General features: G+C 38.4%; 1 protein-coding gene across 6 annotated transcripts; it reads right to left on the bottom strand.

Moving 5' to 3' along the window:
- Nucleotides 1–1,835: 1,835 nt before the first annotated feature.
- On the bottom strand, nt 1,836–27,866 carry KIAA1841 (KIAA1841 ortholog). Of its 6 annotated transcripts, XM_037405846.1 has the most exons (21): nt 27,554–27,866; nt 24,206–24,371; nt 22,167–22,353; nt 18,831–18,924; nt 16,919–17,157; nt 15,999–16,057; nt 15,047–15,207; nt 14,072–14,158; nt 13,825–13,935; nt 11,699–11,822; nt 11,362–11,514; nt 10,983–11,128; nt 10,523–10,622; nt 9,350–9,382; nt 7,673–7,772; nt 7,159–7,253; nt 7,017–7,045; nt 6,846–6,919; nt 5,727–5,815; nt 5,258–5,349; nt 1,836–3,866 (listed from the first exon to the last, which is right to left on the bottom strand). In XM_037405846.1, exons 2-21 carry the CDS (start codon nt 24,353–24,355, stop codon nt 3,830–3,832), a joined length of 2,160 nt encoding a protein of 719 aa, XP_037261743.1. In that variant the 5' UTR covers nt 24,356–24,371; nt 27,554–27,866; the 3' UTR covers nt 1,836–3,829. The 6 variants fall into 6 exon arrangements, with proteins under 6 accessions (XP_037261743.1, XP_037261744.1, XP_037261745.1 ...); XM_037405847.1 differs by lacking the exon at nt 9,350–9,382; XM_037405848.1 differs by lacking the exon at nt 13,825–13,935.
- Nucleotides 27,867–27,985: the final 119 nt, after the last annotated feature.

The raw sequence follows: 27,985 nt of genomic DNA, 5'->3' as shown, positions 1-27,985 counted from the left end.
CAAATGAGCTATAGAACTGGCAGGAATACAACCCAGCAAGGGTGGGGTGGTAGAAACAGCACCTTTTTTCAACTGACATTGAACACCATTAACCACATTGTTAACAGCCCAGCATCCAGGTAATCACCAAGGACCACACCGCTTGCCGAGAACCAGGACACAACAATGGTAAGCAGCAGGACAAACACTTCTCCCACACCAGACTGACAAGTGACAGGGATCTACCACAGGCTGTGCGGGAGTGCACAGCCCTCCCCAAACTGCCCACTTGCAACAGCAGCAGCACCTATCAAATTGGGAATCACAAGGGCTTTGAATACTGAAGTAGAGGAGCTCATGCAGCCCTGTGCAACTTTCTGTCAGTTGCTGTAGCCTTCAGACTGGCTGATGGCTCCATCAACCTCCACTGTCATGATGCTCAAAGACAGGATGAGACATTAACCTCAGGGCACAGCCATTCTGTGCTGTCACTTGGCGTCAGGCCTGGAAAAGCCTTTGGCTGGTTTTATTTATAGATACAGCCGATAGGAGATTCAACAGTAAATCTATTCCTGTAGAAAGATAAATTTAGGAAGTAAAGATGACTGCACTCATGTTAATTATTAAGAAACAGAGGGGAAAAAAACCCCTCCGAACACAGTGGTACAGTTCATACAGATTAAATTTCAGCAAGAACAGCTGCAGGAGAAAAGTCTTAAGTGTACGTCTATGTATAGAGCTCTCCTGGATGTCAATAATAACGTAAGGTTTTACATTTGCCTAGAGTAGAGAGGGAGGTACCTAGGACAAAGGGTAACGGCTTTAAGCTGAAAAAGGGTTGATTTAGATTAGATATTAGGAAGAAATTATTTACTGTGAAGGTGACAAGACACTGGAACAGGTTGCCCAGAGAAGCTGTGGCTGCCCCATCCCTGGAAGTGCTCAAGGCCAGGCTGGATGGGGCTTTAAGCAACCTGGTCTAGTGGAAGGTGTCCCTGCCCGTGGCAGGAGGTGTTGGAACCAGCTGATCTAAAGGTCTCTTCCAACCCAAACCGCTCCATGATTCTATGAACCTCCCACAAGGGCTCAAGCAAGCATCTGATGCACAGGAGCAGTTTCCCAACACGATACAGTATATGTCTGTACACACAACAAGAAAAGGGAACAATGTTTTTTTAAAAAAATGGATTCCCTTCTGGCAAAGAAAGAGTCACGTCAAATATGCCCATACTATTCATGGATTTATGTTTACAAACTGTGGCAACCCTATGTCCACATTTTTCCTATCACATCTTATTTTCTTGGAGCCATTACTGAATTTAAAAATCTGGCCCTTCCTCCAAGATTTCTGGACATCAAGCAAACAGGCACAGCTTCACAGTGTAGAGAGTTAAAGTACACATGACAGTAGGACTGCAGACATTCCAGTATACCAGCTGCACATATATGGGACATCCACAGAGCAATTTCCAGAAACAGAATCATGGAAACTAATCCTATTTACAGATCTAACAGACTGTTTAAATGGTATGTTCAGCACTGCAGCAGTGGAAAGCTAAGTTAAACATGTTTGTAACATAGCTTAGTTTGAGAGTTTGCATACTTGGGTCACTTGTAGGTCAGCTCACTCATGAACTTCTAATCCAGCTTCAAAACTCAATGCAGATAAAAAGTCTTTTAAGTCCTCATAGATTTGGAGTAGCTCTGCATTCAATGATATCCTGTTCTTCACAGATAAAAGCCTGTACCATGATGCTGCAATTTAATCACAAATACATGTGCATGACTGAGACCATCAAACATTTACACACTTAGTTCTTACAAGTATCCATAAAAAACTCACACACTTCTTAAATTAATAACATTTATTTCCATTAAACCAAGACAATTTTTCAAAATTAATACAAGATAAAAATTCAAGGTGGTTGGCAAGGGGGAAAAAAGACAGACTGCACATAGCGTATGTTATTTTTATATGCTCAAAAATATTTTTGAATAAAACAATACTGGCACATAGAACTGGCATTTTCCCACAGAAAAAAACCAGCAGAATTCTCCCTTCTCTTCTAGTCAGTAGTTCTATGAAAACTAAACACACATACATGCAGCCTGCAACTTTCATAGCAAAATTTACCATAGGAATTTGGAACAATCCTCTATCTGAAGTCACAAAATTGTAGCAAAACACTTATTCTACTGCATTTTCATACCCAGTGGATTTTATAAGACTTCCCCTTTCAGCAAACAACAATCTGTTTTCCAGTGTTTACTGTAAGTGCTTAAAACTGCATTACTACTTGCAAACAAGCCTGAGGCATTAATAAAGCCTGATTTATTTGAAACAGATTAAAGCACTCCTGCAAAGTTACCACTCCTGCTTCAAATCAAAGCCATTGAAATCCAGTTTTGCCTGTTGGTTTCATTGGGCTCGGAACCTGCTGTAACATTAGACAAAACACACAATAAACAACATTCATTTTTAATTGTTTCAATAAAAATCTTCCACCTTGAAAGCAGTGTTTTCAAGTATTGCTATCCTAGTCTTCTAATGCCTACTGAAAATCCTCAAGAAACAAGACAAATAAAAAAGTCTGGATGGAGAGAAGAGTGCATTTAAACCATGATCCCCCTCCTTACCCCTCCCCACCCTCCCACCCAGGATCTTGCTGACTTAATTCCAAACTCACAATTTATTGTACAGCTGTGGCCTGGAATAAGCTTTCCCTGAGCGCTCTTTCTACCTGTTTCAAAAAGTCAGAATGTGTTTACTTGAATTCAACCATTATTATTGCCATTATTGCCATTTTCTTTGCTAATATGCAACGTATTTTCTAGGCAAGTTATTTTATTTGGTAGCCCTGGATTTCACACGTACACAAACTTGTATTCTATTGCTCCAAATACAGAACTTGAAAGTGCATCTGACTTCTAAACAGTATTATTCAGGCAGGTTTCAGAAAGTAACTAGACCCAAAAGATCTACATGCACAAATCTTCATAATGATACATCTCCATTGAAAGATGCAGAATTAATAGCATATCTGTTCAGAAATTTAGTGGCATAGCATCATTAAGAGACAGAACTGCTTTGCGTCCTAAGGTCTGGATATTAGAAGGGAACAAAACACTGTATTGTGCAAGAGGAATCAGATATGGAACAGGAATGGGTATTTATTTCACATCCAAGTAAAGCAAGCATTTCACGTGCAAGATGCAATAGTGCATCATAATGGCATTTATATAATCTTTGGAGGTCTAGTCTCTACCTGCTACCCACCTTCACACGAATGGGAGTTGTCTGATATACAGAAGGAAGCCTCAGAACCGCATTAAAATTTTTGCTTAAACTAGCCTAAATCACAGGTATTGTCACAGACTTTAAATGCAAATCCCCAGAGGACTGACCTAAAATGTACCATCAAATACTACACAATATAAATACACTAGGCGACTTGTGTTAATGCTGCTGACTGTATTCAGAATTCAGTAGTCTTGCTTTTCCCTTTTCAGTATTTCTAGCATACTAAAAGGCATATTTACGTCTTCCCTATAAATAAAGTTAGTCTGATAATTTAACTTTGTAGATTTATAAAATATTTTCTATGCAACTTAACACAATAGCCTAAAAAAGCAATTACATTTAAATTTAAGAAATAGTATATTTACAATTAAAATAAGTACAGACCTTATTGGATTTGCATTCATTTATCACACAAAATAATTTACAGAGCTTAAAGTAATAAATAAGTCACTGGAAAGCTTTCAGAGATGTGCATTCTCCGTATGTCAGGGTGCAGTACGGTTTCAGGAAGCAGTAATGAATTCTGGCTAAAGTTTTTTTCATCAGTCTTTATGTAGGACGGCCTTGACCAAAACGGGATTTTGACCTGGATTAAGAACACGTAAGAAATGTATGTACATTATTACTATTAGAATTTTAAATTATAGCCCAGTCAGCTCTTCAGTACAGTATTTGTTTGAAATTACTTTCACATTAGAATGTCTTCTGAGAGAAGATAGCGAAAAAAATAAATCCCTCTCCCAAAATCTATTATTGAGAAAGTTGACTTTCTGCCAGGATACCTGTACATACAAACTACATACTCATACAAAGGTACACAATCTGGAAGAACTGTGATGTTGTAGAGTCCTAGAATTGTAGAACAGTTTGGGTTGGACCTCAAAGACCATCTAGTTCCAAACCCCCTGACACAGGACTACAGAAACTAAGTCACATGCATATTTTTTTGACAGAAGTAAGACCTGTGAGGAATTTGTCTGACAACCTATTTGAGGCTTCCAACCCATCCCTTAAAAGTTGGTCAGCAAGTCTGCTGTAAGCTTCAGCTCAAGAGGCTTAGCTGCTGGCCAAATTATGAGCAGTTCTAGGCTCTACACCTGCAGAGTGTGCCAGCTTCTCAGTTCATTTTTGGTTTACCCATTTAAGGTGTACAAGACTAACAGGCAGTAACATAGGTGTTTGGTGTGTGGGTGTTTTTTGGTTTTGTTTTTGGAAGCAGGCCAAAGAATATGCTAAAGAATCTTGGCTAATGCTTTTCCAGTTATCCATAATTTTGCAAAAAACTTTATCGGGAGCAGCAGTCAACATCCCAACACAGAAGCAATAAAGCTGTTCTTCCAGCACGGATACAAGAGTTTCATTCTCTTAGCTCTAATTTGACAAAGGAGGCTTTCACACCATATATGGTGTGAAAATATGGTGAAAACCATACTAAGAGACAAAATGTGGATAACTGGCTAGCTGAAAAGGGTCACATAGACATAGTCCAGCTGGCTGGACAAAAATGCACATCGCTCTCAGCTTATCTGAAGTAAAGCAAAATACACTGTCTTTGGCTGTCCTTGTTACACAGTAACAGGAAGATTTTGGTGGGAAAAGAATGTTGCAGGTGGGAACAGATAACTACAGAAGAGAAACAAGGGGCGGGCTTGGTATTTAGGCAACTAACCAATAATGAGCTTAACTTTTGTAATATGTATGAGCTAATTATAAGAAGGCATAAAAGGTGACTGTAAGGTACAATAAACGAAGTCTGCTGATCACTCATATTGAGTGACTGTGTCTTCCCTCCGTCGCTACAACAAAATCCTCTTTCATTTGACAAAGAAAGCTTTCACACCATATATGGGTTAACCTGCTGGAGAGGATGCAGATTCAAAACAAGTATATGAAATGAGGCATGTTTTTCTGGAGACATCCATCACCTCCCCACCTGAAATCCATGTTCTGCTTTTCCCTTTTATTTTAAAATCTTACCTGGCATTCTTCTCAGCATTGTTTTGTCGTGCACTGACCTGCGCTGAGGCCTTTATCTGAGCTTCAAGTCTAGAATAAATGCCTCCTGCATACTGGAATACACACACACACAAAAAAAAAACCCACCAGGTTTTGACATTATTCCAATTTAATCAGTGACTTTTCATAAAAATCACTATATTCAGCAGAACCTATAGCATTCCTTGTTTCATTATCACAACGCAGTACTGAAAACTGTTAAACCCATCCTATTTTCCACACAGAGCTTTTTAAAAGACAGTAAGTTTTAAATACTATTTTAAACTATTTTCCACAAAAAAAAATGCTTGGAACAAAACAAAGACTGATAAAATTCAGTTGTTGATCTTAAGTATTGAATAGATGGTATTTTCATTTGTGTTACATATTTTTGTTAATCAAGACTCACTTCAATTCTGTAAACACTACATTGTGATAGGACAAATCTTACTTCTTTGCTGTCCTTTGACTTGACTCGATCAAGGTCTCCCAGTCTCATTTTTATCAAGTGCCCTGTAATCTCAGACATTCTTCTCTGATCTGTCAGAAATAAGAAAGAATATTTAGAACAGAGGTTTTCCTTGCTACTGAATACAAAGAAAGAAGAATTAGATGCACCCTTTAGTGATATTGTATTTGTAAAATTAGCTTTCTTTTCAGCTTATATAAAAATCTTGAGCAACCAATGCTCATACATGCAATGTAGCTATAGCAGTGTTCTTGGCAGAATCCAGATTCAGCTTGAAACACTACATCAAGATCAAAATCTGTGGGAATGGTTTTCAAAACAGCAAAAATGCACAACAGTCTCAGGAAAGATTAAAAAAGGTGGAACAAATAAATAGAAGTCCAAATAATTCTAGTCAGAAAGACTGGGAAAGAAATAGAAGTGAATGTTTATCTGCACAGACAACAAATGGCACAGGGATGCAGGAAAAAATAATCACATACTTATACAGTCATCAGATGACACAACTATAATCTCTGTAGGCTATGTGCTGACATTCTAAATAAAAAACATAAACCATGCTAACAAACACTTATAATGCACTTTTTTTCTTTTTTTCCTGCAAACTTTGAACTGCTTTCCAATATTTTCCAAGACAATAGGCCCAATGCTGCCCATTTATTTTTCAATCCGTATGCAAGACTACAATATATAGTTTTATGCTGTGGATTTTCTTTCCATTTTCCTGCCACAAACATATCTTCTCCTGTAGAGCAAGTGAAATTGCTAATAAGTGCTAATCAAATCCTAAAGTAATATTTTCAAACGGAGTTCTTAGCTGTATGAACATTTATGTACACTTTGGAGGAATCTGAGATTGATGTGTGGTTTGGATATGGCTGATTACTAATGATTAGTCTAGCTGAAATCTGTTTATTTCCAAATAAGGAGCAACTATAAAAAAAAACCACCCCAAACCCTATTGCTATATCTGAGATTGAATTCAACCTAAAGGTTTCCAAGTAGCTATATTTTAAGAAAATTAAATTTTTCTTATATGAATTAATTATTTTCTTTGCATAATATTAACTTCATGAAAGCTAAACTCATGCAAGAACAGACCATCTTCTCTTTGAGCATCTTGATTGAATCTTAGTGACCTTGACGCATCCCATTTGTTCTGCTGCATACTCACGCTGGTTAGAAAAGAAAGATGTACACCATGTTATCAGTAACAGTTTACAAAAAGGGATATACTAGAATATGTTCTCAAGGACTTTGAAAATTACTTACGTGAATGGAGATGCATCTCGGGAACTTGACTGTTGAAGACAGAAAAACACATTAAATATGTTTTGAGATCAAGTTCAAAACTTAAGAGAATTCCTCATTATTCAACCCAACCAGAGAGGCTGGCATCACAGCTAGGATTTACCTTATCAGATGGCTTCTCCTTTTTCTGAACACTAGGTGAAGAAACCACCTTCTTTGGGTGCTTGTAGGATTTCTTTAATTTCTCCTTTCTCCCTGCTAATTGAAGAAATATCTACTCATATAGTCACAGATATTTCGATTTTCTCATCTACACAGCTACAAAAGAATTGTTTCTCTCTACTTCTTTACAGAGTAAATGAACAGGCTATTTCCATTTTGTTAAGCGTTGCAGGCATTGCAATAGTTTCCTGCAAAATACACTCTTGATCAACTCCGAGGACATCTCACACATGAATAGTTGCAGCTTTCCTTGTTTGTCAGTGGGTTTTGTGGCACTGAACAGTGGCGTAACTATGTATCTAAACACAGAAAAACTAGAAATGCAATTCAAATAACATTAGTTTTTATTTATTTTAAAAATGTCTAATCTTAAAGATTTGCTTACAGAAGAATTCTGCTGCCTTAAATCCTTATCTCTAAATACCAGGGAGGATGACTGTAGAGACATGTAGTACCTGGTTTCCTGCATACTTCTTCTTCATCCCCCACTTCATCCTCAGTGACCTCTGAGCCAGTGGTATACTCCTCTTCTTCAGATAACAATGACTGCTGTTTCTATTCAACAGGAGTAGAGTGCCACAGATTATAAGTGAGGCTTGATTCCTATTAAATAATACATTAAATCTTTCTTGAAGGAGCGGACTTCCAACGCGGCTCTGTAGCGATGTAACTGCATGCACAGTTAGGTCTGAGAACATGTTTCTCAAATGTTGAGGAAGTAATTTGAAATCTTTGCTTAGAATATTTTGGTAAGTATTTGTATTTCTGTTTCTTCCAAGTAGTCAGACATTGTAGGAGGTTGCCCCTGGAGGCAGTAGAACCTCCACCTTCAGAGATACTCAGGATTTGACTGGCTATGACCCTGAGCAAAGGTGTTATGGCTTTGAAGCTGAATCTAACTTTGAAGATGGCCCTGCTTTGAGAACAGGAGGAAATACATAAGATGACCACCAGAGATCCCTTCCAACCTGTATTATCATATGATTCAGTGTTTACTATCCAGTGCATTGCTGGCTATATTAGTTTTCTAATTAATAAGAAAGTTTGTTACAGTAGCACATGTCTGAGCTAGCCACATAATCAACTAATACAGGAAAGTACAAGTTTATGAACAGTTATATTGAGGCTTGCTGGGTCTTGCAAACTGCCTGAAATTGCTGAGACACCCAGTAATTAAATACCACAAAGCATGCATATCACAGTGCACTACAAATACATGCATTCTGCACACCTGAGCTACTTGCATTAATAATTTATTGCAAGTTGTTCTGGAATACCTGGTTGGCTTTTTTTCCTGTGAACTCACCCTAATACCTAAATTATTTTTTTTTCTTTCTACCTCTTACACATCATCATAAACTATGGGCTCCAAGATAGCAACAGATGGGGTCACAGTGAATAGTTCCTAACTGATCAGCACAGAATAATGAAAATACTAAGGAATGTGATGTTTACATTGTTTGAATACACACATATATCTTTTAAAATAAGTGATAATGACTACTTAGTAATCCATGAGAAACGATGACACTTAATATGAACTACAAGTCAAAAAGATTAGGAAACATGTTTTTGCAAGAATGGTCTTACTATAGGACACTAGGAACATCAGACTGCAACACAAATCCTCAAGAGTGACAGAGGCAAACTGCTGCTCTGTAGCATTTACATACAGAAATAGTAAATAATGTATGTAAATGATACATCCTATGCTACTGGAAGAACAACTGCCCATTCTCAGCATTTGGCTAGGCCCTCAACTCTGATAAAAGGTTTTTTTGCAATGAGGCAACTTAGACAAGCCATCAAAGAGAAGACCATCAAAAGCTGATTTTGATGATTTACATTTTGGTCAGCCTAACAAACTATTAAGAACTGATGCATGCAGTGCCAGTCCATTGTTTGTTGCCATTTATAAAAACATTTTTATTTTTATTCAGGCCAAAGTAGTACTTCACGCATACTTTATACTTTCTTGTAAAAAGCGTTGCTATACTGCAACCTCCAAATTAAAGCAAAAGAAAACATATTTTTCACCCAATTAATTAGAAGATAAGACAAAAATCAAACTTAGTTCTCTGCCAGTGCTGAGGAGCAAATATTTAAAATTATGAAGAAAATACTTTACTAACCAGCTGTAAAGTCCAGTTCTTCAGAGAAAGAAACTGTAGTCACAGAAAGAGAAAGAAAAGCATGGAAATTAATGAAGTAATAATAACTAGAACTTTAAAAATGTGAGTGGAATTCTGAAAACAGAAGTGGTATGTACAGCAATCTACACTGGTAACTCCTAGAAGGCCCACTCCCGCCTGCAACTATAAATTTTGGTGGAATGACTAACCTCAAACAGGTTATGAGCCACTGACCGATTAAATGCAGTGGAATTGGTCATGCTTTAATGTGCCTAACTTTAGCACTAAAAATATTTACAGCTGATTTTAATCTAAAAAAGCAGTCTGGTGCAGGGTGGGGATGTTATGTACCAGATGGTTATGGAGTTTAAATCCTCCTACATTTACTGCAGGAGAGCTTCTGCTCCTGTTTGAAATCCTCATGGAATCAGCAGACACTATGCTACTATCAGGATTGTTGAGTTAGCAGAAGTTCCACGAAGGGTGCAGAACTTCAAAAACATCTTTGCATGAAAGCTCTCTTTAAACCAGAGGTAGTATTATAAACAGTCTGGACTGTTGACAATCTGACAGACAAGTGATGGCATTCTGTTGACCTGACATACACGTGGTAACATACATGCATCATAGTTCTGGAAAGTAAAAACTTTCACACACTGGGGGGAAAAAAAAAACAAAAACCAACCCACAAAACAAAACCAACCAACAAAACAAACCAACAAAAAAAATCCCCAACCAAAACACAACCCAAGTTACAGCTCTTGATTTATGGACTCTCTTGCAAAAGCTATGTGGACACACCCAGATACATCAGGAGGCAAAACAAAGGTAGCAATCATTTGAATATTTGGCAAGTGATGCATTTTAAAGTATGACTGGATCCTTAAATATCATCAGTTTAAGAATGGGGTGGAAAGCAGAGACATACAGAGAATTGCCTCTGTATGATACACAGAAATATTTCCAGCAGACAGTAAAAGTTTTGCCTTTTCACCAACTAGGTATTTTGCACCTACGCTAGCCTATGCTATCCTGCAATGCTCAGCAGTGCACTACTTCCTCCAAGAATGTATGGGTTTTGTTTTTATTAAAAGTTGTCTAATGAATTCTTCAAAGTACCCTTGTAAGAAACCTCATTATCAGAAAAAAGGGGGGAAAAAAATTAGCACTCACAGCATTGATTTCTCCAGTTTTGGGACCCCACGGCATATTTGGTTCTACAAGCACATCACATTCAATGCCTTTTTCATCACAGAGCCCAATGCCAGAATCACTTAAAGAGAAAGATGTGAAACGAAAGTAATTTTTTCTATTTCACAACTTTAGAATCAGTCTCTCTTTACTCATCAAATATCAAGAAAGAAAACAGACCTCCAAGTCAGCTACGTATTTTGATAAACAATCCATTAAAACATAAAGGAGTGAATGCTTATGGAGGATGAATGACTAAATGTCTGCTTGAAGCTTAAAATGAAAAAGTACTTGTTCTTTTCCCAATTTCCAACTAAGCAATCAAAAATAAGTTACCTTTAAAAGTCCTACATCCCATTTCAAAATGTAAAGAAATTAAATGTAACGTGCACACATGTTAAATGTTGAAAGCTAAGTTATGTCAGTAACACAACATTCTTACCTATTCTCATCCTTAGTGAAAGGAACAACAATAACATCTCTATGATGAAGCAGATCATTCAATATTTTAGTAGTCTGAGATGGCAAAGCATCCCCATCTTCATTTCCTGAAGGTAAATCAACCACATGATCCCTCACTTGGCAGCCCTGCGATACACATACACAAAAGATCAAAACCTTGAGTTAATACAACAAACTGATTTCAGTAAGTACCATAACAGATTTCAACTTTTCAGTTCTTGTTTCCAAAGGTCCTAGCCTGCCCTGGGACACTTCAACAATTTACAATCCTTCTTTTGAAAGAGATGTATTTTCATAACACACTGTCACTCCCCCAACATGTATCACACACTTTTAAAAGTGAGCTAGTATTGAAGTACCTTTGGGAGGGTTGTAGGATCAAATCGAAGAACTTTTTGGTTACAACAGGGATATACTCCTGTCGCAGTCGAGCCCAGAGCACTTACTACACTTGGATAAAGAACTGGCTGCAAATGGTACTGGCAATGGGAGAATTCAGTACACAGGAAAGACTACATTAGAATAAAAAGAGAGATAATGAGAGGTAATATTAGCTACAGAAGTAAAAATTTTGCACTACAAAGAATGCATACTAGGCTTTGTTGCCACATATTTTCCAAACTGCTTTAATCCCTGCCTTGCTCCCCCACAACATGCCATCTACAGACAAATAAGTGAAAGTCAAAACATACTAACTTGGTTACATCTCGAGCAGGTCAACCAATTGACAGTCCCCCAAAGACGCCAATAAACATCCCTCCAGGATTTCAATTCCTCATGAAGGCAAATTAAGTACTCATGCACTTCCCAGGTTTTGTCTCTGAAAAAGCAAAAGGTCAAGCTGCATACAGAATCGCAACTCTGTTTTGATCCTGCCACCAGAAAGGTGAAGCAAAGAAGGAGGAGAGCAACACATGCTCCACTGGTGAAAAGCCTACAGAAGAGTTCAGAACAAGAAGGATACAATGTGGGACAATCATTACTAAATTCAGACCATGACAGAAGAGCCTATATTCTTCCGCAACATCCTAAACTTACTTATAACAAAGAGTTACAGCTTGATTCATCTCAAGCTCCACATCTTGCAAATTATAAACCAAGATAAATATCAAACCTTTCGGAAATCAGGAGAACCATTAAGGAGAGGAAAACCCAATACACAGAGCAGAAGAAATCAAAATATGCACATGCAAACAGTCAAACTCAGTCATATTGCAGTTTTCTGTCTTTAAAGCAATATGTTGTGCAACAGAAACAAAGTACTACCATTGTATTTTATTTTAAAAGCCAACATAATGTTACTATGTATCTGCAACACAACAGCAACTATTCAGTTGAGAATTAAAGTTTGAAAATATAAGATTGTCTTTTTGATGAATACATGTATCTGAGACTTCCAGTCTTAAAAATACAGACCTTGTTCCTTCCTGGTGATAAAATGACATGCGCTTCTTCAGAATCCAAAAGAGAATATGCAACTTGCACTGGCGCATGTTATCCTCAGAAACAGCAGATACTGTTTTCCCACAGTTTTAAGCCCTGGCCTGAACTGGTTTTTGTCATATATAATACATCTAACCCAGACTAAGTGAGCAGTACTTCCAACTGGAAATTAATTCTAGGCACCACTAGAGGACCAATAAACATAAACCTATTTTTAAATCATTAAAGATAGGCTTGTATTAGCTCATAAGCCTGAATTCATTAGTGGCCAGTGTCACTTTGCCTAGGGAACAGTAAACTGATTCTGTTTAGAAAAGCTGTCACAAGTACCACAAGGCAAATAATTAGAACCTAAATAATCCTCTGAGTAACTCTACAACCCTGCACATTTATATGCTAGGAATTGTATAGCAGCTACATACAGTCATCTTAAGTGACGTAATACAGTTAATGAATTTCATGTGGCTAATCATCAATGACCCTAAAAGGTCAGGACAGGGTCACAAGATTTGGTTCTGTTTATAGACTGTTAGGCAGAACTTAATCGACACCTTGGAATTACTGGTGGGAGGTAACACCAAATACATGTTACCTTGGGAGCTGATACTGAACAGTGTTTTGGTTGTTCCGAATGAAATAGATCTGTTGAGAAAGGTCTCCTGTTATTAATTTCCCACCATCTTCCTTAAAAGGTGCATGCGGGGAGGGAGGGAACTGCAGCTGATCACACACTGATCTTCATTAAGAAGACAATCCAGCTGTTCACAAACATGGATCAAACAGACAGATCTGAATTAACCATTTGTGCCAAACAAATCAGGCATACATATAGAATGGGTCCTGGGAGCTCCTCTTTAGAACAGAAAAGCAACTGGCAAGGTTTATTTATAGTACTTTTTAAGCAGGCTGCATATTTGATTTGACAGTACAAAGTCAGTCTAGAAAATAACTCTAGCCTTTCTTTGCTGGCAGAGATGGGTCCATCATTTAATAACAAACCTTGTAGAAATGCAGCCTTTAATTTAATTTGTCATCAGTTACATATATCTTAACACTTTTTTGATGAAAGAATTAGTGAGTATTTTCTGTTTAGGGCAGCACAACCCAAAATAGCCCTCCCAGTAATCATGGCTGTAGTTTTTCCATTTCCATTCAGCAGCAGCACCACTGAATGAGTTTCAGAAGTACAATATGGTAATCACCCCTTTTTTTCCTTTTGCTAGGTAATATAAGAAGTTGAAATGTTTCATACTGCTCTTCATGCATCTATGACTTCATTTTGTAAGGTATCTGGTAATTCCTAAACTTTTTTGTGTTTTGTAAAATCACCCAAGATCATATAGTTGAAGAAAGGTTTTTAATATATATATATTCACTACCTTATATGAACATAGACAATATTCCCATGTTGATCTATGTTGATTTTTCCTGGTACGCAAGGAATCCTTCTTTCAGTTTCTTTAGTTAGCAGCTTTTTACATAAGCAACACCTAGATTATTTAAAAAAGAAAGAAAGAAAGAAAGAAAAGAAAAGAAAAGAAAGAAATAAAGTACTGGAGTAAGAGCAGGACTTCAAAACACAGGGACTGTCCTTGCAACTGAAGCAGTAATATAAAACAGCCATACCTGTATAATGTTGCTGCATTTCCTCGAGAATCTGGATTTAGGTACTCTGGATCAAACAGTCTCTCAATCTTCTTGCAGAAAAGTTTACTATTAATGACAACAACACAGCTTATCCATTAGAAAAAACTGAAAATTGTTTTATGTATAGTGAGACTAACAATTATATTCTGATAATAAACAAAGTCACCACCTTTCTCTCAGAATCCAGCTTTTAATATGATTTTCCTTTAAACTAAACTGTTTGGGTAACTGGTTCCTGACCTGGTCATCTCTCATTTTTACACAGATGTGAAGAAAGGGATCCCTTAAATTTTTTTGCTCTATTATGTTGCTTGCCAATATAAAATGCCAACTTCTACCTTGACTAAAAGACCTTCTATAAATGAATACTTCTGTGAAATTACGCTGAACTTTTAGAATTAAAGTTATGTCTTCATCCCTACTGATTAAAATTCTTTCTTTCTTTCACCTTGCTTGTCTGTCAGTCTGCCCTCCAGTAACTGGCCCTTATCTTGACACTGACTAAGCTGGAGTCCTTATGAAATAGTACTCCATCATGTCTATTCAGCCTTCCAGCCATCCTAAATTCTACATCTAAACGTCAGAGTTCACAGGACGCTGAAGCCAAACCATTCTCTACAAATTAGGAGCATGTCATCCCGTAAAAAGTTCCTTACCCTAATCCTGGCTCCCATGTGAGAATTCATGAATAATTTGCCCATGCCACACTTCTAGTACAGCCTTTCCTTTTGATCCTTTCCTAAAAAAGCTCTTTGCTTTTGCTCATAATTTTAATACAAAATTCTGAATACAAAATTCTGAAGGAACTTCATGATATTGTGTTAAAGATACATTACATGAGAATACGAATTGTATATGTGTCTCACTTGAAACCCCACAGTGTCTTAGCTGTTCTGAAAAACGATCCAAAAGCCTGACAGCACTTCAGTAGTGTATTACAGGGCAAAAAGTTACCTCTTAAATTTGTCTCTTTTGTCCTTCAGCTCTTCCAATTCATTGTGCGTGAAGAGATCAGCAATGTGTGTAACAAGATTAGCATTGATACAATTCATGTTACATGGTGTGGCTACAATAGCATTCATATTTTTGTGACAATAATGAATACATTTTTCTACCTAGGAAAAACAGAAACGTTAAAAATAATGGCAAGGAATTCTAGACAAAGCTATCTCAAAAGATGTACTAATTGCTTCTAAATTTTTATTTTTTTAAAGTCTGGTGTTTTGGAAAATATTCCATTTCAACTTAAAAATAAAAAACAAGTCTCAGATTTGTCTAAAGCAGACTCTGAATTAACATGATTCTGTGTTAGTTCATGTTCTCCTCCAAAAGGTTTCTACAGTCCAAAAAACAACTCCACAGATGTTTCATCTTCAACAAGTGGTACCTTCCAATTGCTTGTAAAAAAAGATCCATGGTACACATTATACATAGTATTGCCTGGATCTCAACTTAAACAGCTATGTTTACTGTGTATTTAATGGTGGGTCACCCCAATAACAGAACTTCTAACAAACATTTTAACTAACAAGTCAGTAGATATACAGAGCTGGAGAACCATATCCTAAGCGTGTCATTCGTGTAAAAAGGATACAAAACAAAGGTACTCATTCATTTAATAATCCTTTTTGATAAAAAAGGATCAGAAGTCAGCTACTGATGTTATTCTAGATCAGTCATCAGAAGGCAAATCCAAGATCCCACTACCACATTTAGAATTAATTTACTCTAAGTTTTCTTGCATTAAGTATTCTGCAAATATTAGATTACTGCACTGAATAAGAAAGGTGGTAAAACTCACAGAAACAGATGATGCAATGAGAAGATTTTGAAACAGCCAAATTATAACAAACAAGCTGGTAATTAACTTATGGCAGAGAATCTTTCCTTCTTTCTTAATACTTACTAATGAATCCATCTTCAAAAACTCAGAGGAAATAAGAATTGATATCACATTTGATGGTTCTAAAAGGCAAAAAAAAGGTTGGTTTTTTTTACATAAATCCTTTTGATAACTTCATATCACACCCCTCCCTCTGCATATTTAGTATCTGTTTTAAGTATTATTTGACCAGTCAACCTGTCCTTCCATCTTCCAATGTATAGAGCATTTTCCATCTTAAGAAACAAAGTTTTGATTTGTCATTTAGGTGGCCAGAGTACAATTATAACAAACCAGAATTTATAAAAACTGAACAAGGTGGCTTCATAGGGATACAATGACTAAACAATTACACAACAAGATTAACTTCCATCTGTATCCATCATACCCAGATGAGACTTCGCTTAACATAACCTTTGCACTGGAAGATCTAACTCTATCCTCTCGGTTTATGTTTTTTAAAAATGGTAGCAAAGGCTCATCAAAAAATTAAAAACTTGCCTCAGATTCATAAAGGCAGAAGTTCTTCTACCATTGGATCAGACTGCATTGAAATTTTAGAAAATATTGCAATTGCCCCAATGGGGAGGTGAGGGGAAACAAACCAAACCCCAACAATCATCAGTATTTTAAAACTACCACTCTGTTCTTGTTCAAGTCTGAAGAATCTTTAATTTAAAACACCAGACCCCAAAATATATTAGACCTTTTTCACTGCTTCAGCTATCAAGATGTTTCCTCAAAGCTGTCAGTGTTGACAGATCAGAGACTACTGCCATACTGACCAGAGAATCTCTGTTGCAACACTTTTCTAACAAATTACAGGCTTCAGCACACCAGTCAGAAACAAAGAGACTGGGGCTGAACTTTATCAAAAACATTAGTCTTCCATTATCACAGAACATAATGAACCTACAACAAACGATCTACACACTTTCTTTTACCTAAAGTTGGCATTTCATTAGCTTCAGAATCTTTAGTGTTCCTCTTAACGTATCTTATCAACCAGTCGAAGATGTGAACGTCACAGTGCACTGAGATGTCCACCTCTTCCCAGCGCTGGGCATCCACTGACAGATACTCAGCAAAGTATTTCATTTCTGAAATCAAAAGGTCTCGAGGACACACAAAATCTTCTTTGAGGTTTTTTGCTTCGTCACACACATGGATCACCATATTTGGCCTCAAAAAGAAAACAAGCCACAAACCAAATTAGCACCATAAGCCAGTTAGAACACCAAAACCAATCAACAAAGACCTCATCTCCAAATCTGGATCACACATTGCAACACTGATGTCACTAATGGGTTTTTATTAACAGAAGCAAACCAAGTTGCAGTTATTAACTATTAATAAAAACTATTAATAGAAACTACTGTCAGATAGCATTGTCAGGTGAAGAACACAGATCCATATCCTCTGACACATAATCAGTGCAATTTAATTATTAAGAGACCAGAAAAAGATTTCTAACTCCAGTCGCCAATGCAGTCACACCACTTTGTTATGGGATACTACCTGAATTACACACAGAACTTATTTGTTCTTTTCCTTTTTCATTTTCTTGAAAAAACAGGCAGAAATATATTCCTAAGTTACTGAGGCACCCAAGAACCGTAACAGCATACAACAGCAATTTTTGTGTGTAGAAATTAAAATTTGTATTGTATATTAAAACATCTATTTCTTAAGAAAAGGTCATAGCTAGAATCAGTAAATGCTGCACTACAAAAAGATGGTTACTGTTAGGTTTCAAACACACACATTATTCTGTGTGTGCTTGTATAGTATGGAAAACTGAGATGTGATAGCACAAAAAACAGTCACATGCATGGCTATTTGAATTTGTAGTAAAAATTTTCATTTGCACTTTTCATTTACAGCTTTTTTTTCTCCTGTTTTCACATAGGACAAATCTATGTTCACAGAATTTAATTTTTTTTTTTATTAAAATGTTACTGAGCATCAATATTGTTTCATTCCTTTTGAAATCAGGTTATGTTTCCCATTCTCACCACAGCAGCAATCAATCACTAGGAGGAATGCTATGGTCAGATTTTAAATAAGCTAACCCTATTGCACATGAGAAATTTTTGAACTGTCACGTTTTCAGCTGAGATAAGAGTTAATTTTCTTCTTGGTAGCTGGTACAATGCTGTGTTTTGGGTTTAGTATGAAAATGATAACACGCTGAGGTTTTTAGTTGTTGCTCTGTGATGTTTATGCCAAATCAAGGACTTTTCAGTTTCTCAGACCCTGCCAGCGAGAGGGCTGGAGGGGTACAAGAACTGGGAGGGGACACAGCCAGGACAGCTGACCCAAACTAGCCAAAGGGATATTCCTTCCATACCACAGAACATCATGCTCAGTGTATAAACTGGGAGGAGTGGGGCTGGCTGGCGTGATCACTACTGGGGGACTGGCTGGGCATTGGTCAGTGGGTAGTAAACAACTGTATTGTGCATCACTTGTTTGGTTTTTTTCCTTCTGGATTTTATTCCTTTTCCCCTCTCTCGTTTTCATTATAATTGTTGTTGTTATTGCATTTTATTTCAATTATTAAATTGGTTTTATCTCAACCCACAAGTTTTACCTTTTCCCCCAGTTCTCCTCCCCATCCCACCAGGGAAGCCGGGGAAGTGAGCGAGCAGCTGCGTGGTGCTTAGTTGCCAGCTGGGGTTAAACCACAACACAAACCAACCCCTAGTATTTCTGTAGCAATGTAAGGTTTCAAAATTTCTTACAGCATTTATTCCAGCTGGTTTCTTTCCAACAGTAGAAAAATACGAGCAATCTACACAGTTTTCTTTCAGTTCTATAATCCTCTAGATAACAAACACATAAAGATCTTCTTACCCCTGTGTTTCATCAGTGCTTTCTCCACTTTTATGCACAGGACCTTTCTCGGATTCTGAAGAACAATTCCTTGTGGAGGTTGTGCTGGGCCTTCCTTAAATGCAAGGAAAAAAGGCTGCATTAGAACAAAAATGCCTGACCTTTTGCTGTCATGGTGGAGCAATGTTACACAACTAGCAACAAATCTGCTACCATAAGGGCTACTATATAATCCAAATTCCTGCTCTGAATGGCATGCACTGGAAACTCGGACCAGCGACGTGGCTGGGTTGCCCAGACACTTGGCTGCAAACCCAAACACATCCAGTCTCTATATAGAGCTGGAAGATTCATGCAGTCTTCAGCATCTCCTTCTGGGAACACAACCCATTCTTTTAGCTCTCCTTGTCTGCTTTGTGGAATGTGGGTCTTAATACTCTGTCACATCAAAACTTCTGTTTTCAGGAAGCTTTGCTGCCAGGATATAACAACTTGAGACTAACTCCGCTTCCTATCCATAATGTGTTAGCTTTGGAAATAAGTTGTCTCCAAACAGAAGCACAGAAGTCTCTTCAGGTGTGGTTTTGCTAAGTTTCTCAAACACAAGGCTTAAAGCAGCAGATTATATAAAACAAGACCAAAGAAAGCAGACCGTGAAATGCGTCTAGTCCTAGAGCTACATCACATAGCTTATCCCAGCAATAAAGGACAGCTGCGCTCTAGCTGGAATAGATTATCTTCACAAACGCACTACAAACAGTGGAACCTGGACACAAAACCCAGTGAAGTCCACGAGGTCTAGTCACCAAATCCAGAGAGTTCTGGGCAAAGGGTTAAGATAACCTCAGCACTCCAACACTGAATAACTTTTCTGACATTAATGAATTGCTGCAATCTGAAACCTCTTGATAATCTTGATTACAAATCATAAAGATCATTATCTTTTTTTTAACAATGGAAGTGCACATATCTGTCTCCCATTGATGAAAATCCATAAGGTCATGATTTTCCATGACTTCCTAGAAATCTGGGTAAGGAGTAGAGTTCCAGAAGCTCCTGCTCCCTCTCATGTAATGTAAGAGGCTGTACTCTTCTGAAGACAACTATGATAGACCTCTTCACCTTATGGCTAAATCACTATAGCAGACCACCAACAAAAATTATCTGGAAGCTCTGTACAGTTCAGAACACAGTTGTTACAACCTTCAGGAAAGCAAAGTTACTGCACCAGAGGCAGAAGAAACAAAACTTTCTCCAAAGATACAGCCTAAGGCTTCACACAGTTAAGCCTTAGTAAGGCCATAATAGAGGGAACATGGTTAATAAAAGGGGAAGATTTACTAGGCAGACCTTCGTAAAACCTTGGAAGGGGCTGGGTCAGCCACAGCCTCGAGGGCAGCCATGCCACTGCAGGCAGATGACCCCCACTAGTCCTAGGTTTTGAATGCAAGGTAAGATGACTATTTTAAAGGAAGGGCCTATACAAAAAAAAATATGGAACAGTTCTGTCTGCAAATATTAAGAAGTTTATTTTGAACATAGTGATTTATTAAAGGAAATAATGCTGATGAGAATATGCAAGACAGCCAAATTAACAGGGATGTCTGAACTTCACCATACATTTCCTCCTACCTTTTTTTTTTATCTTCCCCTCAAAGCTTATAGATCATTTGACTTCAGAAAGTTAGTAATAAATACTTTGGGTAAAAGGCTATCCTATATGCTTGTTTACTGCCATAATATGCATTCAGAGGCAAACAGCAGTTTGCCTTATAATTAGGCAAGTAATAAAAGAGTTTTTATAACTCAGCCAAACCAGAATCCAGCTCGAAATTAATTTGGTCAGATTGCTTTTTCTTGCTGTGACTCATATCTACAAATAAATCCAAACATGCTCAAAATTCTTGATCCTAACAGTAAGCAGATGTGAATAAATCCACTAGGAAGTAATTAATTAAACAACAAAAAAAATTACAAATAGGCTTTTCACAAATCTCCAATTCTGAAATATACAAGAACCTCACAAATATTAAGCAGGTGAGTTCACTCCAGCCTGAGAAAAGGTTAATTAGCCTGATTTCATACCAACAAATTACATATCAACAGGAAAAATCATTTATCCAAACTTGCAGAGAAAGCAGAGAAAAACCTCAAGCTAGGACCTTGCAGTAGGCAACGTTAGGGTACTTAACTGCATTAATACTTACTACATGTGTTACATTGTTAAAAAGAAAACATGCACTAATTGTCTAAAAAGTTCTATAAGCAGAGTTAGCTTGTTAACTGCTTACTGGGAAGCTACTAATCTTACAAGTAGTCATCTGTTGGTGCAAGAAGCATTTATTCCACACCATGCACGTAACAAGTACATAATTGAAAGCTGACTGGAAGCATTTTCAATCTAGATACTACATATACACTTTTCAAATATCACCTCTTGATTAAAATTATTAAAAACAACTTATTCATTCTCCAGCAAAGGTCAAACAGCTGTTTTCCTTATGCAAAGAGAACAGTGACTAGAAGACTGCATAATAACAGAGAACATATTGTTTAAACACGTCTTCCTAACACAGAAATTTATTACTGAAGTGAATTTCACATGCAATACATTTACCAAGTCCTACAAGGCACTGAAGACATCTCAGTCTACAATGAAAGTCAGAGAATAACTATCGCACAGTTAGTTACAACTTCATAGAGGAGAAGTACTTAAGGAAATGTCAACAATATTTAATTGTGCTGTGATTGAAATACAACTGTTAGGACTGGCCCTCCTCTGCCAAATTACTGGGACACATAATTGAGGAAGACACTCTACATGCCATTGCAAGACTGTCTTGCATCAAAAAGTAGCTACACTACACTCCAACTCCTATGTAGCCATCTCGCCATTGAGCAGCATGGCAAACAGGGCTTTTAGCTGGGAGGTTAAGGGTCTGACCTCAGGGAATCACCTTCTCAGCTTGCTGCAGCTCTTCTACACAAACCTTTCTAGTTATTTTTACAGCACAGCTCAGTGAGATTGCAAATGGCTCTAGGTTTAACAGTACAACACTGGGGATAGAAAACCAGAGAGGAATTCCTCTCCCCACCAAGAAATCCTAAACAGAGGATTCAGCTTAAGGATTTATGCCTTTTGGAAGGACAAGCTATTAAAAATGCCCAAACAAACATTGACTTCTCATCTAAACTAACTGGAAGTAGCTTCACATAAGCATTATATTGAAACTTAACTTTGTCTTCCAAAAGATGAACAACTACTATTCCTGGGTGGACTTACCACTCAGGGCAGAAAAGCATGCACATACTGATTATAATCAAAGCCAATATATTTCAGAATGACTGAAAACATACCAGTTACAGTAACGGAATCCTGCCCAATAGCAGGCTCCTGACACTCTGTCTGTGTATCAAGCAAGGAGGATTTGATGTACGTAGCTAAAGTTTCCACAGGACTCCCACCAGCGGCCATCAGGGGGTTATACTGGTTGTCAACAGGTGAACTTCCACTGCCTTTTAGTTCATCAAACCTTTTTGCACACTGTCACAAAATGTAATGATACAACAATGAAGCAGTAGCTTTCAGTACATTTTTAATAACTGTAATTTGAGACAGATAGTGTATTTCATATATCTTTTGCATGTGAAGTTACAGATATTAAACTTGTAATGCTTCCTATTTAGTAGTATCAGGAAAGTACATAAATATTCAGTAAAATAAGTAAGGTTTACCATAATTAAATACTCTAATAGAAAAAGTAAGATAGAACCTGTTTCAACTTCTATTTCCTTAAAAACTGTGATTTTAAGCCTGAACTGCAAAAACAGAAGTTATGGGGAGAGTTTAAATTCTCATTTTGTAGCTAGTTCTTTTACCATAAACATTGTCAAATATTATTAAAAACAGCTATAGTAACTGGTTCATAATTATTACATGACTTCCCGTTCAATTCGAACAAAAGGGACTGGCAATTTCCACTGCAATTCTATTAACTTGCCATTCCTTGTTTTGATTAACTAGAAAGTTTTATCATTTTGTTAATTTGTAGTGATACAATGACAATTATGAGTTTAGTTCGGAGGAATCCCACGCACAGGTAATTTACACATACAAGTAAATCTACTTAACTCTACAGGTGATTCTCCTGTGACACAGCTCATCAGGCTCCATTCAAGCAGCTGTTTTTATCTATTTATTTAGGACTGAGCTAACTGACATTGCTGCATGCCACCTGCCCCTTTGGGAGAGGTGCACACAGTGACATCCTTCTGATATTAACGTAGCATCTCAAATTTGTAACCATGCCAGTCTACTATATACAACAGATACATGAACGCACAGCTATAATTTACTTAGTTGCCTTAAACATGGATTCCACATATTTGAGACACTTTGGTTTTTTTTAAACAGAGTAATCAGACATGTACTAATCAATCATATAATCTTAATTAATATGAGAGTGCTCACCAATACTTTTATAATTATTTTATTTGCTTAATGTGCACAATACTGTCTGCAAATTGAAAGGTATACAGTAGAAAACACCCCCCACCAAATGCTTTGCCAAGCACTTAAAAGGCAGTAATATTCCACAGAAGCTTCTACTCCCAATCATTCACTTTCATGTTCTAAATACAAGGTTACAGTGATGCCCAATAGCAATGTGAGCTGACACATTTGATTAAGTTTGCAAGAAAGTGAAGAATGCTGGCTTGTTTTCTTCCAGCTTTGCTGAATCACAAGGGCAAAAGGCATTTTCTTCTCTTAGCTTAATGCCCCTCAGGAATGAAAAATTCAAAATTCTTTTTTTAAAAATGTAAGCATTTCAACAGGAAATTCAGCAATCCAGAAAGATTAAGTATATGGAGGCACTAGGTTCTTCCAACTCCGACCAAGTAAAGAAAAATCTACATCTTGTAGAACCATACAAGAGGCAAGTACACTCTTAACTACCCCATGGAGATCCGTAACTCACACTTCTTTACAAGTGCAATGACAACCATAGAAAGTTACCATGTACGCTACAATCTACGTGTGGTTAGTTGGTACTACCATCCTTTCCATTAGAATCTTAGCTATGTAATTTGAAATATGTTAGCACAACTACCTTTTGTATTCCGCTTTTTAATTTTTAATTTCCAGTAATATTTTCCTTATTCTATATTAGTTCTAATGAAATAAAAAAGGAGAATGTATTTCTTAATCTCAGTGTTCAGATTTTGTAGAAACAGGGTTTTTTCAATCTCCTGATCATTTAACATTCAGTTCTTTAGGTATAAATTACTTCAGACAAAAAAAATCCTTTAACTTCAGTTTCCCTCCCTCACCCAAATATGTTTTCTCCTTCATAAAGTACTGCTTAAAGTATATGAATTCTTTTTAGTAAATTCACCTCTTTGGATGTATATCCTGGAACTAGCCTTGCCACACTGTCCCAGTTGATAGGCTGAGGAACACCAATGAGGGAACACAGGATCATATCCAAAACCATTTGATTGTTGTCATACGGAAAGTTATTGTTTTCTGAAAATCCACGACTCATCTTTGGCTACTTAAGCCTAGAAGAGAAAACATTATTAGCCGGTCTCACTGCACAGTTTGCTAAAGCTTGGTCTGCATTAACTGCAGCACTCCATAAATTACTACGGGCAATGTCTATCACAGTATTACAGTGAAGTACTAATGCTTTATTTGACAAAACTTACATATTCATGTCTGCATCCTCAAAACCCTGGGGGGAGGAGCAGATGTGCAAAACACACCAAAACCAACTCAGCAGCAGCAGGCACTACCCACAGTTTCTTTCAGCTGTCCGTTTCCAGGAGGGATTCACACCCCTGAGCCCTCCAATACAAAAAAAACGGCCTCCCACAAACTCAGAATAAACAGCCTAAGCTACAGAGGGCCATTTTAATGTAAATTTACTTAAATTCAAATACACTTATTTGTTCCCCCAAACTTTCAGCGGCTCAACTTTGGTCTCCTCTTGCTCTGCCTATTTGTTTCGCACACCTGACTTCCACTACACAGGAGCCAACCAAGGCACCCAGCTAACGGCCATCAATAATACTTTGGAGCCCCACCTGGATGTCTTCCAGCTCTCATCCTGAAGACTCGAGTTTTGAGGTGTCCTAAGGCACTCCTAACTCCTGATTAGCTGGGATGATCAGGGCCAAAAAACCTTGTTCTTTCACTTTCAAGCTGAACACCAGAACAAAGCATGTAAGGACAGCAGTGAACACCTTAAAAAAAAGGCAGTTCTTCTAATTTGAAAATTAGTGGGTTTTTTTTCTTTTTCCAAATGGATTTTTTATGTGTAGCACCAGGGAACACAGTACGAGTTCAAAGTATTGTTTCAGCATATGTTGGGAGAAAACTGCAGGCATTAATCAAGACTTCCATATTTGAGTAATGCACAGCAGAAGAGCTTTGTAAGGACTCATATTTGGAATGCACTTTGGATCTTTTCTGAAGTACCTTACACCGATCACATAAATCACAGAACTTAAAAGTTACATTAAAAAAATTGAGTTATAAAGCAAGGATTACAGAAAAGTTCAGAGAAAACACACTTAGATGGTAGCAGAATTAACTCATCACTTGTTACTAAAAGCATACTACACACAGATGTTGCCTTTGCATCACCCTTTTTCTAAAAAAAGATGCTTCAAATATACAAAATAGCACTGATTTTGTTTCTGACTCTAGAAGCTATTCCAGCACTTGTTTGTTTTGTTGGTAGAAACAGAAATCACAGCTGCAAGTAACTGTCAGCTTTCATCTCCTGAAAAGATCAGCTGACTGAAACCATCAGAAAGAGAATACTCAGAACCCACCAAGACAATTCTTAGGTTTCCTATACTCATGAGATTTCAAAAAGAAGAACAGGAAAAAAAAGCGCCATGAACAAAACACAGAAGTCCAATAGAAAGTGTCATACCTTTTGAACATCTAAATTAAATCTATTGCAAAGCATGCGAAATAGCCATTTTTAAAGGACAAAGATCCTTCACAGCCAGTATGAGCCCAAACTTTCCAACTCAGATAGATGCCTCTACGAGTTAAAGGTAGATCAGTTCCTGCAGGCATGGAGTCGTTGGAGTCCTTCACCCTCACCCTGACAGCACTATCAAGTGGCCCGCTGTGGTAATTCTGTGGTGGAGACTTCTCACTGTCAGCGCACAGCCAAATGTCAGTATCAATTATATTCAAGCCACTGAATATCCACCATCTCCACTGTCATGAAAAGAAATAACCGGGCCAGAACACATCAGCACCAGTGGCAAACCAGCCTGGGTGGTTATAAAATACAAAACTGACTTCTTGTGCTACCTTAGATGCACATAGCAGCTGGTTTAAAAAAGTCTGAAGGACATAAGTAAATGAGAGAGTATTGGAATCCTCTGGTCTTGCACCATAAAATATGCTTAATGAAATTCACATTACTAGCAAGGTCAATATTCCATAAGCCATCATTTTAAGGACTATTTCTGTGGTATGATTAAGTCTATAATTTAAAGGAAAAAATGCTGAGTACTTTGCTGGTAACAAGTTTATGTATGCATCAGCATTGTGGACCATGAAGCAACTCGACCATGAAAGGATGACAGGTACGCTAAAATGTAATGAGATGTTCAGAGAGAAAGAAGCCTCTGTCTCTCAAATATTTTTTATTTGCTTATTCTTACATTAAAACACAGTTTTATGTATGCTGGTTACTGCAAAGATAAAGCGGCATATTAACTACAAGCATAAAGAAGTTAAGTTTTCTTCTTTCTGTTCTCGAAAGAGCATGGGACTCCTCTTTGTGGTTTTATACATGACATTTTAACATTTGCCTTTTTGTCCTTTAGCAAATCCTGACAGAAGTATAGTTAAAGACACATGCAAGACTGTCTCGTGCAAGAATGGTGTGCTCCATAAGAGCAGCAACATAAAGCCTGTAATAAATTGTACCGTCAAGAAACAGAAGGCAACTTCTACAGATTCTCTCCAGTTTGTTCCTGCAAGTAAAGCTCAGTTAACTCCTTCCTCAACTATGCAAACTGGAGGAGGGGGAAGTTTAATTATTTAATTTTGACAAAGTCATTTGATGTGCTTCATATGGAGAGATATGTGACTAGGATTTTTTGCTAATACTTAAAATTCTAAAGTAAGGGGTGTAAGCGATTCCCAACACTTTAATATTTCATAAAACTGGTATGATTAAATAAAGAGTTAAATCACTCCGCAGGAAGTTGGTATATATTGCAGGAGTTCACCGCCTCATATAAGGCTGATTTTTTTTTTTAAATTATTTAAAGGAAAGAATCCATCTAAACCTGAAGAACTGCTCTCCCCTCCCATGTGCATAACCTATGGGAAGGTAAAGATGGTGGGGGGGTGAGCGCGGGGTCTCCTGAGGGACCCTCAAACGCAAGGAAGGGACGGTGCAGGGCGAGGCGGGAAGAGAAAGAACAGCAACTTGGCTTGCGGTTTGCTTTGCCCGCGTACTAGTCAAAATAAAAACTAAACCCAGGTAATAAAATAACAAAAAAAGAAAAACCGTTCCCAGTTTTCTGGGGCAAGATCCTACAAGTGCGAGCAGCTTCCTCACGCAGTGCCGGCCCGCTGCGGGGCCCTCGACAACGGGGCCCCCGCCAGCCACCCCAGCCCCCCCCGGCGGAGACGCCCCGCAGCCGCCGGGCTGCCCTCCCGGGGCCGCAGGACGCTGTCTGGGACGCGCCAGGGCGGGGGTTACCTGGCGGGCCCCTAGGCGAGGGGCACGGCGGCGCGGCGGGACGGGCAGCGGCTGCTCCTCCTCAAGGCGCGGCCGCCGGGGCAGGCGGCGGGAGGGCGGCGGCGCCGCTCCCCTGAGGGGACGAACGGCACGCGGGGCGGCGCGGAGCCCGGGAGCAGCCCGGCACGGCCCGGTCGCTGCCAGCAAGGCCCCACAGCGGAGCCGCCCCGGGGCTGCTCGGCGCGGCGGGACCCGCGGGCAGCCCCGTCCGCCGCCAGCCACCGCGCCCGAAGCGCGGGAGACGGGCTCCCTCACACGCCGGCGCCACCCGGCCCCACCCTCTCCGTGAGCGGGGAGCGCGCGGGCGGGGAGCGCCGCGAGGGGGGCGCCAGCCGCCAATCGGCGCCGGGCGGGGGGGCGTAGCCCCGCCCCCTCGCGCCAGGGAGAGCCAAT

This window comes from Falco rusticolus, chromosome 12 (genome assembly GCF_015220075.1).
Source record: "Falco rusticolus isolate bFalRus1 chromosome 12, bFalRus1.pri, whole genome shotgun sequence".
NCBI classification, from domain to species: domain Eukaryota; kingdom Metazoa; phylum Chordata; class Aves; order Falconiformes; family Falconidae; genus Falco; species Falco rusticolus.
The sequence above is the reverse complement of the archived record's forward strand: the minus strand, read 5'-3'. Positions and strand labels throughout refer to the sequence as shown.

Excerpts from the sequence above, each read along its gene's own strand:
- KIAA1841 (XM_037405846.1), bottom strand. The coding sequence starts at position 24,355 with ATGAGTCGTGGATTTTCAGAAAACAATAACTTTCCGTATGACAACAAT. Across the intron at positions 18,925-22,166 it reads GGATTCCGTTACTGTAACTG|GAAGGCCCAGCACAACCTCC; the intron begins GTATGTTTTCAG and ends CTTGCATTTAAG. Across the intron at positions 7,046-7,158 it reads AGGAGAAGCCATCTGATAAG|TCAAGTTCCCGAGATGCATC; the intron begins GTAAATCCTAGC and ends TGTCTTCAACAG.